The sequence below is a fragment of the Hydra vulgaris genome, chromosome 04, assembly GCF_038396675.1.
Source record: "Hydra vulgaris chromosome 04, alternate assembly HydraT2T_AEP".
NCBI lineage: Eukaryota > Metazoa > Cnidaria > Hydrozoa > Anthoathecata > Hydridae > Hydra > Hydra vulgaris.
In genome coordinates, this window is record NC_088923.1 from 5,544,029 (window position 1) to 5,559,931 (window position 15,903).

At 31.4% G+C, this 15,903-nt stretch overlaps 2 protein-coding genes across 2 annotated transcripts; both read left to right on the forward strand.

Moving 5' to 3' along the window:
• Window positions 1–3,833: 3,833 nt before the first annotated feature.
• On the forward strand, window positions 3,834–4,276 carry LOC136079138 (uncharacterized). The gene is made up of 2 exons (XM_065794856.1): window positions 3,834–4,021; window positions 4,114–4,276. The coding sequence occupies exons 1-2, from the start codon at window positions 3,834–3,836 to the stop codon at window positions 4,274–4,276; spliced, it is 351 nt and encodes a 116-aa protein (XP_065650928.1).
• Window positions 4,277–7,438: 3,162 nt separating this feature from the next.
• On the forward strand, window positions 7,439–7,777 carry LOC136079139 (52 kDa repressor of the inhibitor of the protein kinase-like). The gene has a single exon (XM_065794857.1). The coding sequence runs from the start codon at window positions 7,439–7,441 to the stop codon at window positions 7,775–7,777; it is 339 nt and encodes a 112-aa protein (XP_065650929.1).
• Window positions 7,778–15,903: the final 8,126 nt, after the last annotated feature.

Genomic DNA, 15,903 nt, shown 5'->3' on the forward strand with positions numbered 1-15,903 from the left:
AATGCTGGACTTTCTTGAATCATTGCGTGGGTTTTACATGTGTCTTTGTTTTTATGACTAGACAACTCATTCCATTACCTCCCAATGAGGGTACTTGGTTTTATGGTTCTGAGGCCGTCTGGTAGTTAGGTTTTCAGAACTCTGTGGTATCTCTCAGAGAGACTAATTCCATCAACAACTAAAGTATTAACAGTGCCATGTTGCGCATGGATGGTGTCCCTATTTTTACTTATGGCGCGCATTGTTAAAGCCACATTTAGAGCCCTATGTTACGGCTTAGGATTGATTGACAGTAATGAAGTAATTATTTGGGCCTTTTAACAGTGTACTGAGTACTGTCTACGCTTTGAGTCAAGTACTTTAACAAATTTAAAAATAAATAAAGTACCAAAAAGCTATAAACCACAAAATACAATCGTCATCACTAAGTTCTCTAAACCTATCATTCACTAATATTCGTGGTCATTAAAGTAACTTTTCTTCTATTGAGTCCTATCTCTTGCAAAGTTCACCAAATCTACTTGATCTTTGAGAGACTAATTTGAGTTCAGCTGTCTCATCTTGTGATCTTAGCATTGATGGTTATCCTCTTTTAATTCGTAAAGACTCATATAATCACATGACTGGCCTGGGCATTTACATTCGTAAGAATTCATCCATTTGTCGTGAAACTAGGTTTGAATCCACAAACTATCCTTTTATGTACTTTTATTTGGCACCACTTCACTCTTTTGCCTTTCTATTTGTTTTATACTGCTCTCCTTTATCTCAAGACTGCAATTTTTGATGTTATTTTTTATTTTCTACACTAAATGGCTTGACTCTAGCGTCAGTGACTCTGCAGACGTTAAAGCCCACAAATTTTGCTTTTCTCAATCCCTAACTCAAATAATCAACTTTCCAACTCGTTTTCCAGACAACCCAAATCATTTACTTTCTCTACTCAACTTATGTCATGTTTTTGATTTTAGTCAGTGCTCAGTTTCTCCACATTCACTCTTAGGTGCTTCTGATCATAGTTTGATCTCTCTAAAACTATTATCTCATTCTTTATCAACATCTAAATCCCACTATCATGCACCTCTTACAACTACCTTAATGCTGACTGGGACTCTTTCTGTGATTTACTTCGTGATGGCCCTTGGGTAGAAATCTTTCGTCTTCCTGCTGACAAACGTGCTTTTTACATAACTTCGTGGATTTACACTAGCATGGAATTTCTTATTCCCTCTCGACAATTCCAAGTCATGTCTCACTCTTCTTCATGGTTTTCCTCACATTGTGCTGCTGCAATTTCCAATTGAAACCGTTACTTCCATATCTATCAGCAAAGCAATTCTCCAGAAAACAGACGTCTGTTTATTACTGCTAGGAACCATTGTAAACAGGTTTTGTCTCACGCAAAAACCCATTATTCTCAGGTCATGATATCTCGTATTTCATTACAAAAATTAAGCTCTCATGACTTCTGGAGAATATTTAATAGCATCAATAACAAGGGCAAATCTTCAATTCCACCTCTTTTGTATGATTCAGACTTTGTCACCTCACCTAAAGATAAAGCTGAATTGTTTGCTAAGAACGTTTCATCAATATCATCTCTTGATTTAACTAGTTGCGTTCTACCTGATGTAGTTGTCAAACAGGTTGATCCGTTGCTTGACATTCGTATCACTCCAGCTTCAGTATCTAAAGTGATTTTCTGCATAAACTCTTCTACAGCTTGTGGTCCAGACAGCATACCTGTTGTAGTCTTGCAGACTTGCAGAAGTGTTCTCCGGAGCTGTCATCCATACTTTAAAAACTATTTAACAAGTGCTTCTCAGAGTCTTGTTTTCCTGCATGCTGGAAAGCGGAATCTGTTATCCCTATTTTCAAAAGTTCTGAAGAGCTATGTTCCTCGGCTAACTACCGTCCAATTAGTCTTCTTCCTATCATAAGCAAGGCTTTTAAATCTTTAATTAACAAATATTTAATCTCTCATCTTGAATCTAATAACTTTCTGATCATCGATATGGACTTCGATCATTTAGTTTTACAGCTGATTTGCTAACAGGAATAACCGATAGGTTAAGACCATCACTCTTGACATTTCTAAAGCTTTTGATAAAGTTTGGTATGCTGATCTTCTCCATAAGCTTTCTTCTTATGGTGTATCTGGTAACATCTTTAAGATTATTGAATCCTTCCTTTCCAATCGTAGTATAAAAGTTGTCTTCGATGGACAGCACTCTTCTTCTTATTCTGTAACTTCAGGGGTTCCTCAAGGTTCAATCCTTGGCCCTATACTATTTTTAATTTACATTGACGATCTTCCAAATATTCTCTCATTTAAAGTGGCATTGTTTGTTGATGATACTACCATTTATTCTTGTCATGATAAGAAGACAACACTCTCTGATTGTTTGGAGGGGGCATTTGAGCTTGAAAAGGATCTCACTTCTGCTACAGCATGGGGCTCACAGTGGCTGGTGAACTTTAATTCAAATAAAACTCAACTTTATTCAGCCAATTGATATCGGAATAATTTAGATCTTCCTATATTTATGAACGGTAATGTACTCGATCTACCCTTTATCTTCTAGGATTAACTATTACTTCCGATCTTTCTCGGAAATCATTATTCAAATCCGTTGCAAAATTAACATTTGCATAGGTTGCATCTTATTAACGAGCTCGACACTTTCTTACTCCGAATTCTATTCTCTATCTTTATAGATCTCAAACCCGGTCTTGTATGGAAAGCTTCATTGATGTATAACTTTGTAATATTTGAGTAATTTGAAATATTTGACAAATACCTCGTGTATTAACGTAATAATATGACGCTCGTACGCTGTTCATTTTCATAGGTTTTATGACGAAGCTGGTTTTCATGATGCAAAAGTATAAATTATGTATTTTTGTTGCAAGACAAAAGTAAAAATGGTTACATTGAAATTAATTAAATTAAAAAGTGTTATATGATAGCATTTGCTAAAATGTACAAAGAACTATTAAAAAAAAGTTTCTTTTTAGTTTTTAAAAATTTATTTTGAAGGGTCTATAACGTAAATAGAAGCCTTTTTCTAACTTCAGTCATTCATTTTGTTTATATAGAAAATATTTTTGAACGGCGAAAATACAGCCACGACAATTTTTCTTGACAACAATTTTGTTTTTAGTTTCGCGTTTGCTTATTATCGCAACCAGGTGCTATCGTAGATTAATTAATTTGTTTTCTTTAAGTTCTCTTTATATATTACACTTTTAATATTATACGTTTCAATTACCACATCAATTATTTCTCATCCAATGTAGTAAGATGTCCTTTTTTTATTTATTCCGTATAATTTCATTGTTTATAATTGCAAATATTGTTTATTATTATGTATGTTATTGTTGGACACAATGATAACTAATATTTCATGTTGCTTTAAATTGTTTTTTACGTTATTGTGTATGATATATATATACAGTTGCGGACAAAACTACGTGAACGATTGCAGATAGTTTTTTGAAACAAAAGTTTCAACACCTTAAAAAAAGTTTTTTCTCTAATACTATATATGATTGGATAGAGCGTTTTTTGCTCTATAAGATTGTGTAAAGTGTATTCTTTAATAATACGTATAAAATCATACATGTATAAACGTTAAAATAATTTCGAAAATTTTGAGCGACAAAACCACGTGAACGATTTATAAAAGCGTCATTTTTGATGCAAATTATATTATATTCACATCGAAATCAGTGCTTTTAAAAATCGTTCATGTGGTTTTGGTATTCTAAGAACTTACAATCATTTAAATTTCTCAAGATTATTCTGTTTAACATCAAAAAATTAAACTATAATGGTTCGTCAAACTGATTCAAAAATTGAAAGCTTGGTTTTGCGTTTGCGCAAAGAAGAAAAATGGTCCATTGGGCAAATTACAGCTCATGTGAAGATGTCAAAAGGTGAAATACATAAAATTATACATCGAGAAAAGAGCAAAAATATCGTTAAGAAAGGTGGTCGTCCACGTATTACGGATAAGCGGTAATATTCCTTTAATTTTATTTTTTTTAATATTTAATCTTAATAATATTAATGTTAATGTTAATTTTAATGTTTAACATTTTATTTTTTAGTACTGATCGAAAAATTGTGCGAAAATCTCTTGAGAATCCACATTTGACAGCCCCTGAAATTCGTCTGCAAACAGGCATGGAAAACGTAAGCACACGAACGATACAGGCGTTTAAACGAAGGAGGTCTTTATGGGCGCAGACCTGCAAAGAAACCATTCCTTAAGCCCAGGCACGTCAAAGATCGCCTACAGTTCGCTAAAGATCACTTAAACTGGACGGTTGAAAATTGGAAAACAGTTTTGTGGTCGGATGAAAGTAAATTTAACATGATTTGCAGCGACGGTCGAGGTTATGTTAGGCGTCCAGTAGGTAAAAGATTTGCAAAAGAGTATACAATAGGAACTGTAAAATTTGGGGGTGGCAATATAATGGTTTGGGGGTGTTTCTCCTGGGCTGGAATTGGTCCGTTGTACCGTGTAAACGGTATAATGGACCAACTACAGTACAGGGAAATATTATCTAATCAAATGTTGCCACACGCTTTAGAAAAAATGCCTCACAATTGGGTTTATCAACATGATAATGACCCTAAACATACAGCTTTGACTGTAAAAAATTGGCTCATAAATAATAGCATAACGGTTAGTAGCCTGCCCAATCTCCCGACTTAAATCCAATCGAAAATTTATGGATTGAAGTTGAGCGACGCTTGGGAGGTCGCAAATTTCAAAAACCGGATGAACTTTTTCGAGCCGTATGAATGGGAGGCATTACCAAAACAGTTACTAGAAACTCTTGTAGAATCTATGCCAAGACGGTGCAAGGTCGTTATCGATTCTAAAGGCTATGCAACTAAATATAATTTTTTTTTTTTTTTTAGAATCTATTATTTGTTGATGTTAGTAAAATTATTCTTTTACGTTTGTATAATCGTTCACGTGGTTTTGTCGCGCAAAATATTTGATGCTTTTTGAACATTTAGATATGTTTAATTTTAAACAAATTATTAGAGAACACTTTACACAGTCTTATAGAGCAAAAAACGCTCTATCCAACCATATATAGTATTAAACTATAAACTTATTTTAAGACATTGAAATTTTCATTAAAAAAAACTATTTGCAATCGTTCACGTAGTTTTGTCCGCAGCTGTATATATATATATATATATATATATATATATATATATATATATATATATATATATATATATATATATATATATATATATATATATACATATGTATATATATATATATATGTATATATATATATATATATATATATATATATATATCCTGTACATCCACATTTTTTCTAAAATTACTGGTGTTGCACAAATTTTATCTGATAATATATTTTCATTTTTATATTTATATTGCTATTATTAGTATATGATATATTTATAATTTCAGTTTTTTAAAATTTACATAGTTATTATTATGAGAAATTGACCATACTCAGTCACTCTTTATAAACTATGGGGCGCAAAGAGCAAAATGAAAGAAAACGAATATCAGCAACTAAAACTTGTAAATCTCTAGATGGATGGTATACAAAAAAAAAAACTGAAAATCATGATCTATCTCTCAATGAAAATGCACCAAATACTAATACCGCAATTTCTAAACAACATGATTCTATTGATAGTCCTCCCGCTAAAATATCTCGTACTACCAAACAATCAGATTCTGAACCTCTCGCTTTCACCAATAATGTTGGTAAAATATTGAATGCTACAATGAATTATGAAGAATTGAGTATGGCGATGAGGACAATCGATGATAGTCAAAAGTTCGTTCTCTTGAATAATCACTTCAAGCCACCTATAGAATATACTTTTCCGTCACAATTTCTTCACAAATGTCAGCGTCAATTCAAGGCAAGATACTTGACGGATTACAAATGGATGGTCTACAGTCCATTATTGAATGGCGCATACTGTATCCATTGTTCGGTAATGATTCCTATCTCCAAAAGACAGAATTTGAGAATATTCGTAAATAAACCATTTACCGCGTTTCATAAGTTAGACGAGAAGGCAAAACAGCATCAAACAAAAATAAGCCACCGCGATTCAATGATTTTGTCAGAGACGTTTTGTAATTCAATCAAGAAGCCAAATGAAAACATTGATACTAGAAAGGAAGCGACAAATTGTAAAAACAATAGCTGAGGCAATCCTTTTCTGCGGAAGACAGTGCATTGCTCTAAGAGGTGATCAAGAATCATTGTTGGCATCTGATAATTCGATAAAATACAACCCGGGTAACTTTTTGGCAGCGTTCCAAATTATTGCGAAACATGATGAAATCCTACATCAGCATCTTTCAATCACCGGAGAAGTCAATGTTAGCACCATGATTCAATTTCTGCAAGACGTCAATCTCGATTTAAAAAACATTCGTGGTCAAGGATAAGATGGAGCTGCAAATATGTCCAGTGATAATGTAGGTGTTCAGAGAAAGATTAAAATGAGTCTCCAAAAGCTGTATATGTCCACTGCAGTGGACATTGACTTAATCTTGTTATAGACCATTTGTGTTCTCTTCCAAATACAAGAAATACCATTGCCTAACTGAAGAACTGTTGTCTATTTTTCCTTGCCAGTCCAAAGCGCGAGAGTCTTCTGCAATCAATCATCATGAAGGCATTACCAGACATTTCCAAACCCAGAAAAGGTCTCATTGACCTATGTAGAACATGGTGGTCTTCACAGCATGATTCATACAGACATTTTTATCAAGCATACTGCTACGAAATTATCGCTCTGGAATATATTGCGTATGGTGCGAACAAAGATGCACGCGGAGAAGATTTCACAAATGTTACATGAGATACAACATCCAGAGACAATGCCAATTCACTGCTGATAAGTCTTACGTCTTTTGACTTTATTATAAGTTTCTTGACTATGTACCAATTCCTGTCACATTTGGAAGGAAGAACTGTGAAATTACAAGGCTGCACTGTGGATATTATCATGGTATACCATGAAATTGCTGAGGTGAAATCTGTTTATAAAGACATTTTAAGAAACATGGAAGAAGAATTTTCGCATGTCTACACCCAAGCCAAACGAATGGCATGTTGTGTCAACACCGAACCAATAAAGCCAAGGGTTGTTGGACGTCAAATAATGCGCAACAATGCTCCTGCGATTAATCCTGAGGAGTATTATCGACAAAATCTCGCCATTTCATTCCTTAACCACATAAGCTCAGAGTCGGAGAGTCAATTTTCTGACCTTTCCATCCTCTCCTCTAAACTGTTGGGGTTTGTACCATCTACTCTCTGTGAAGAGGGAGGAGCATCTCTTCAAAATGTTGTCGAATTTTATGCAGAAGACTTACTCTGCTGATTTTTTTCCTCAAGAGTTGTTTCGATGGAAGCATCGTTTCCAAAACCTCCGGAGGAATGTCCTTCAACGGCAGCGCAAGCATTAAAAGAATGCGATGAAGAGTTATTCCCAAACATTTTCACTCTTCTAAAAATTTATTGTTCAATCCCAGCGACCAGTTGCGAATGCGAACGTAGTGCTAGTGCATTGCGCAGGATCCATACACATTCAAGAGCAGGTATGAAGCAAGAAAGACTCTCTGCACTTGCATTAATGCATATCCACTATGGTAAAGTCACCGACGAAGAGAAAATTGTTGATATATTTTCACAAAAACATCCTCGGCGTCTACAATTACAATCTGTTTTGACTGAAATTATTTGACTTCACACAAACTCAGTGTCGGTGCTTATTAAGCTTGTGTGTCATTATAAATTTTATATTTGTGTATTATTTTGGAAGCAATATATTTGATATGTTGTAAAAATGGTCCACTTTTTCAAATTTCGCACCCTCCCACGAAAAATCCTGCGTACGGGCCTGATGGTTCGTACTTTATTGAGAAAATAATAAAAAGTTAGTTTAAATTCTAAATTATGAATATATTTGTAAAACACCCACTATGTAATACAAGTAAGGTAAATAAATTTAATGATAAAATTTATGACAAACATTAACGATAAACGTTATATAATCATCTTGGAATTTTGTCTACAAGAATATTCTCGAAGACTTTTCAAAAAGTTTAGGAGCAACTTTAGTGCGTTTCTTTCTACTATATCAAGCTTTTTCAATAATTGTTCTTCTTATTTACAAAGCTCAAGACCATACGTTAGTGTTGGAACAACCAAAGCTTTATACTATTGGATAACAAAGCGTTAGATAAAATGGATATGGTTTGCAGCCTAGGAAAAAGACAGAGGCACTGCTTTTATTGTATAATGACAATATGGTATTAAAAATATACAGGAGTAGTTTTTATAATCGTAGAGTTTCTCAAAAAGAATGTTCCAGTTGCGGCTATCAAACGCTTTTTCAGCATTCAGGGAACAGAGATGGACAGGTGAATTGTTGTTGTTGAAGTGTTTGATTGTTTTATTAATAAGGAATTTGGCATGTAAGGTTAAGCTATTTTTAGGAAAGTCAAACTGAAGAAAACGAGTTTTTTTTATTTCTGAACAGATTATCAAAAATCAATTTTGTAAAAATTGAAGTGATGCCTATCTCACGGTAGTTAGTTGGATCAGCTAATGACTTTTTATACAATTTAGCAAGTGGTATAATAAATAATATAGACATTGATTGTCTATGATAAATAGAAAAGATAAAGATTTTTCAGAGCTATTCTGTTAGTGCTTCACAACTATATTATTATAAGCAAAAATGTTATTTTAATTATTAATATATTATGTTAAGAACGGCGCTTTTTTTAGGTTACTTTTGGTGCAACAAGCACGAAGTTACTTATACACTTATACCGTTTTTATAGTTACGTAACATCAGTAAATCACTTTTAAAGATTTTTTAGTCTTAGAACATAAAATAAATGCAAAGTATAAGTAGATGATTACTAGATTGTTTAGATTTACTGTATTAAAAACCCCTAAAAGTTGTTGCTTTCCTTCTTACTAGAATTTACCCCTGGTAGAAATAAAGTCTGAGTTTACCCCTGGTAGAAATGCCAAAAACTAATGATTGGTACATATTAAGATAATACATACTAAAAATATTGCAATTACTTGAGCCAACTTGTTTAAACTTACAGAGCTGGTTTGTTTCTTTAAAGCAGGTTGACTTTTCAATGTTAATCGAAACTAATACTTTACTTACAATCTCAAATAAGATTTTATGATTTAAATAAATGGTAATCTTTTTGGTTAACATGTATCATATAAATTTCACCAAAAAAAAGGAAAATCTAAAAATACTTAATTTAATTGGGATAAATTCAGACATTATAAAAAAGAAATTTTAAGACATAAATACTTTTAGAAACATATTTTTTAAACCTAAATCAGTATTAAATATAAGTGATTTTTCTATTTAGGAAATCCAAGCATTTAATAAGGAAGGATTACAAAAGAGATTAAAAAAAGTTATAAAAATTTAAAAATAAAATTTACTGTCTTTATGTTTCAGAAATTACACTCGAAAAAATGTCAAAACCCCAAATTTAAACATGTTCATAAGAATGTCAAATAAAAATGTTATGCAAAAAGTTGCGGAAACATTTCTGGGAAACCTCAAAATGAAAGGGTTGTAAGTTTTTTTTACAGTCAACTTTTTAAGACTTTAAGTATAATGAAACTTAAGCTTTTTAAACTTATTACCCTCACATTTGGGGTTGGAGGGGCTGCAAACTTTCCTGGACTCCAATCACCCTAATTTTACCAATACATTCTTATTTATCATAAGCATAAAGCTACGTAAATTTTCAAATTTATGTATCTATTTAACTAAAACATTTAAAAACCCTTTGTCAGCAACTGAAATACAGTTATTGCAGCCGTCATTTTATCAAATTCAAATTCTTCTTTTTTGAATATTTTAAAGTTTTATTGTTACTAAAAACGGATCTTTACAGTCGGCATGAGGTCACCCCCTTATTAAAAAGTATTCTTTTTAAATTAATTATCTTTAATTGATGAAAACAAACTATCTGCAGCATAAAAAATCTGTAGCAGTTTGTTAAGATTTTTTCATATAGTCTTTTAAAGTTAAAGTACTTCGAAGAAAGTGGTTAAATGCAATAAATCATGCTGCAGATAATAGTGCATGTAGCAAGCTGTGGTTTCCCAATTCATCAAATGTCTACCTTTGTTCGGAACACTGTATTACTTGTGGGTTACTTTTACATTACACCTTAATTTAGTATTGGTGAATGAATATCCAAATTTTAGTACTTTTTATACCAAAATATTTAAAATTATATAGGTAAAAAAAACCTTTTGAAAAACATACTAACTAAAATTTTTCAATCTTTGATACTAAAAACTATGTTCCCCTCAAAGAAATATTAGATATTAATAGATTTAAACAAAGAACAACTAAAGCAAAGACTGTTTCAAATCACTTTGAATACTCCGCTTATTCGGTATTTGCAAAAAAATTTTATTGTTAATTAACTTTCATGTCTTTTTTAATGAACTTTTTTGACAGAATTGGTTGTCCCTGCGTGTAAAAAACTAAAGCTTTCTGGTAAATCAAACAGAGAAGAAATTAATTTTGCAATTGAAAAAATAATTGCAGCAATAAGCAGGACATCTAATAATGGAATAAGTTAATTCTATTGAGTAATATTTATAAATGAATGACAAAATGGTTTGTAACTTTAGTGTATATGTCTAAAAATATCATTAGAATAATATTCTAGTGATATTTTTAGATAAGACATTACAATTTTTTTTGTTGACAAATACAGTGCTTTTTATTTTTTTCAGAATTTACTGTTTCCATAAATACTGATGATTCCAGTGAAAGTTAAGGATAAAGTATTTATTTTCGCTTCAATTATATCTTTGTCTTTTATATAAAATATAAGTATAATATGTAAGTTGTAAATACTAACTTTTTTCGTCAATTTTATAGAAATAAGTGTTCTTATTGATACGAAAAAAAAATTCCACTGAGACTTTTTTTGATTTATATCCAGAAATTGATAGTGAAAGACCTATTACAACATTGGACAAACAACATCTCTACAGTGAAATTAATGAACTTCGTCTAGAAAGGGATTTATTTATGTCAAATTTTATGTTCTTAAAATATAATAGTTGCAGTTTGAGAATAAACAAAGTTTGATATCAGCCTGATAGGTACACTATGGCTACAAGCTTTAGTATTCCAGTATTAGAGAAGCTGTTTTGTTTTCTGTGCAAAGGAACTGATAAAGGTTGGTTAAAAGGATTTATATTAGTAGAGTCGTATTCTGCTAAGTAGAGTATTCTGTAGAAAAGTATTCTGCCAAGTAAAATATTCTGTAGAATAGTATTCTGCTAAGCAAAGTATTCTGTCGAATAGTATTCTGCTAAGTAAAGTATTCTGTAGAATAGTATTCTGCTAAGTAAAGTATTCTGTAGAATAGTATTCTGCTAAGTAAAGTATTCTGTAGAATAGTGTTCTGCTAAGTAAAGTTAAGACACAACATTTAAAATTGATATTTTATTGTTTATGTTTAATTTAAAAAAATTTACAGTATTCAATACTTTTCGGAAATGGATTGAGATTATGTTTGTTAAATTATAGTTTTTAATAAAAACGCGTAGTAGGAATCATATATATGACATCATTTTTTCGTTTTTTCGGAGCAAATTTTCTAACATCAATTATTGATTGTTCAAAGATTTTTGTGGAATCATCCTTTACAGCAAGAGCAAAATTTTACTCCCAATATAAAAAAAAGTGTACATTAAAATGTCTTTTATCATATACCATGGCGACGACCGGGGTTTTGAATTGGAGGGGCACAATCGTCAATTTTTAAAAAAAGTCCTCTATATCTAGAATTTTCTAACAACAAAAAAAAGTCCTTTAGAAATAAAGTGAGATTGAGAGGGGGAGGGGGGAGGGGGCACGTCCACCTCTATCCCCTCGGTAATGCTGGCCCTGTGTATACCTTTTAGAATTATCAATTTTTTTGCTAAATCCTACAAAGTTAGAGCTTCATGTACGTTCTACCTTCTCATTCACTTGCAAACAGCAAGTGAATGAGAGTTTACATCTGGCAAATACCAAGGTGTTCAAACTCCAGCAGAGTTTTACCTTGCAAGATGATTTTGCTGCTGGAAGCTGCTCTTTATCGATTAAATCCAGCTTATACAAAGGTAAAGCTCAACTTTCTGCTTCAGGTGTAGAAATAACTCGTAAGATATCATTGTCGTAAGATATCACTATCATAACAACAATTAAAAAATCGTTATACAATTCTTCAAGGTACTTTGCGTCTGCGAACAATTAAAAACATTTCTGAAGAAGCTACTTCAGTTACTGCGTTGTTTTTATCAGGGCTGTGGAGACGGAGTCGGAGTCGTGGAGTCGAAGTCGGAGTCGTGGAGTCGAAGTCAGAGCCTATTTTGGCTGGAGTTGGAGTCGGACTCGGAAAAATTATACCAACTCCGACTTCAGCTTAAAAAAATCTTTCAAAGTTTCATGACTTTCGTATGAATTTTATATATGTTAGTCATTAAAATATTTTATGTTCTGTCAGTTTAAAGCTTAAGCATCAAACTCTAGCCCTCTAATTGTTACAAAACTTTAAGTCCCAGCTTGCTCTGATAGCTGTAAGATATCAAGACATAATGGGAATGGTAGTAACAGTTTGCAACAACTGTAGGGTTAGGAATTTGATATGTTAATTTAAGGCCTTTAAAATAAGCAACAGCGTGTTTTGCTGCTTATCACTGAGGACCATAAATCACCTCTCCTGTGCTCTCCTCCACCATCCTTTATACTAGATAACTTAATGACTTAAACTGTCTGACACTGTGCTTCATATTCTTAGTAGAAAATTAGACGCGTCAACACCTAGCAGAAAAAAGTTGCTTCACAGAACAGAAAGACTGTAAGTATTCCATTGACTTTGCATTATTCTTTTGTAAAGTGATAGTACGTGAGAAATGACCACTATAGTACTTGTGTTTGGCTTTGTTATCTTTTTAACTTTGTTTATTACTGCACACACAGAGAGAGGATAAGTTCCTATATATATTTTCCTTATTCATTATAATGTGGCCTCCGGATCATGTAGGACATTATAAAGAAGTGCTGCTTTTTATGGTTGTGAATAAAGCACATGTGCTCATCTGTAAACCTCATATGTAGATGTGCAAAAAGTGCAGCTATTACGTTTAGACACCAAAGGAATTATTTAGAAAAGTAGAAGGGCCCAGTTACTCCAGGCAACTAGATTCCAGCTTTCATTTCACTTCACAGCTTATTTGGAAAATGAAATGTTTAATCTGATTGGTTGGTAGTGGCAACTAAGCCAATTGAGTATAGCGCGGCTAGTTAAGGATAGGGGCAAGTTGGGCAACTAAAATATCTCACAAACTACGCATCAAGTGACAAAACATCTAATAGACGAAAGATAGGTATATATAATGGTAATATAATGTGCATCAAATGGTTGTTGGACGGCGTTCAAGTGAGATGCGCGGGCACCTTTTCGATTTTGGACCAAAAAAGTAAAAAAAATATTTTTACCATATTTCTCTCAGATGCTTAAAAAACCATTTATCTCGCCCTCGGTTAAGCCAATATATTGTTTATCAGGGTTGTTTTGTGAGGAAACAATGCACTTGTAAATATTTATTTATAAAATAATTATATATATATATATATATATATATATATATATATATATATATATATATATATATATATATATATATATATATATAGATATATATATATATATATATATATATATATATATATATATATATATATATATATATATATATGTATATATATATATATATATATATATATATATATATATATATATAATTTCTTTGAACACTTCGATGTTAAAAGTTCTTTATTATCATTTTTTTCAATTTCTTTTTTTTTTTTTTAATTTATTCGAACTCGATAGGTTATCATGATCTGTTAAAGGAACTCATTAGAAGTTAAACCCTTGTTAGCAACCGAATTTTTATCTGATAAAAAGCAAGTTAATGTTGTGTAAGATTGTATATTTAAGTTAAAATGTCATTTGATTATAATAACTCATTATCTGTAACAATAAAACGAGATACTTGCGGTCATTTATTCTTGACATTTTACAGTTTTTAAAATAACACTTAGTTTTAATTTACAAATACTTTCAATTTCAAATTTTTCCTCAAAAGAAAATGTATGTATGTATGTATGTATGTATGTATGTATGTATGTATGTATGTATGTATGTATGTATGTATGTATGTATGTATGTATGTATGTATGTATGTATGTATGTATGTATGTATGTATGTATGTATGTATGTATGTATGTATGTATGTATGTATGTATGTATGTATGTATGTATGTATGTATGTATGTATGTATGTATGTATGTATGTATGTATGTATGTATGTATGTATGTATGTATGTATGTATGTATGTATGTATGTATGTATGTATGTATGTATGTATGTATGTATGTATGTATGTATGTATGTATGTATGTATGTATGTATGTATGTATGTATGTATGTATGTATGTATGTATGTATGTATGTATGTATGTATGTATGTATGTATGTATGTATGTATGTATGTATGTATGTATGTATGTATGTATGTATGTATGTATGTATGTATGTATGTATGTATGTATGTATGTATGTATGTATGTATGTATGTATGTATGTATGTATGTATGTATGTATGTATGTATGTATGTATGTATGTATGTATGTATGTATGTATGTATGTATGTATGTATGTATGTATGTATGTATGTATGTATGTATGTATGTATGTATGTATGTATGTATGTATGTATGTATGTATGTATGTATGTATGTATGTATGTATGTATGTATGTATGTATGTATGTATGTATGTATGTATGTATGTATGTATGTATGTATGTATGTATGTATGTATGTATGTATGTATGTATGTATGTATGTATGTATGTATGTATGTATGTATGTATGTATGTATGTATGTATGAATGTGTGTATGTATGTATGTATGTATGTATGTATGTATGTATGTATGTATGTATGTATGTATGTATATTTTAGTTTTATAAAAGAGTTTATTGTAGTTACAGAAATGCATTATTTTTTTATTGCAAATTACCCCCTGGGCTAGGTAAACTTTTCAAATAATTTCTCAAACAAATCTAAAAAAGTTTTTCTTTCCTAAGCCATTTTTAGAAAATGGAATTAACTTTTTAATAGTGAAAAAATAATGTAAATCCGATGCACCGTTAAAGAGATCTGTTAGAATTAGTTAAAATTTCTCAACTAGCCCCGTCCTACCGCCCCGACCTACTGCATTACACTAGTTTAATAAATAACTCCTGGTGTCTAAACATAGCACCTGCACTTTTTACACTTTTCTTTCTTGGACAAATATAATTCTAACATATAAATTTATACATAATGGACAGCTGTGAAATATATATTTGTATGTATATACATTTTAATAATTGTTTGCAATTGTTTTTAGGAAAAGCAGTTGTCATTTGAATTGTGAGCATACAATAAAAAAAACTGACAATGTCAAAGAAGCCTCCTGTTAAGTCTGCTGTATTGAACATTTTGCTATTACTCAAGATAGAAAACATTTTGTCTGTCAGTGTATGACTATTGATCCAGATGAAAACAAATGCTGTGGAGTCAAGATCAGTCTAGATTACAAACTGGCTTTAGTTATTAAACTATTCTACATGGCAATAACAACAAAAAGCCGTTTAGTATTAACGTCAACAGAGACAAAAGCGTTTGACAGAGTCACACACAGAAAGAGATTTTGGAGCGTTTTTCAATCCAAGTTTAAAGTGGAAAATTTATG

Bases quoted from the DNA above. Each gene is read 5' to 3' on its own strand.
- LOC136079138 (XM_065794856.1), top strand. From the start codon at position 3,834: ATGGTTCGTCAAACTGATTCAAAAATTGAAAGCTTGGTTTTGCGTTTG. The intron at 4,022-4,113 runs GTAATATTCCTT...TTTATTTTTTAG, and splicing joins CCACGTATTACGGATAAGCG to TACTGATCGAAAAATTGTGC.
- LOC136079139 (XM_065794857.1), top strand. From the start codon at position 7,439: ATGGAAGCATCGTTTCCAAAACCTCCGGAGGAATGTCCTTCAACGGCA.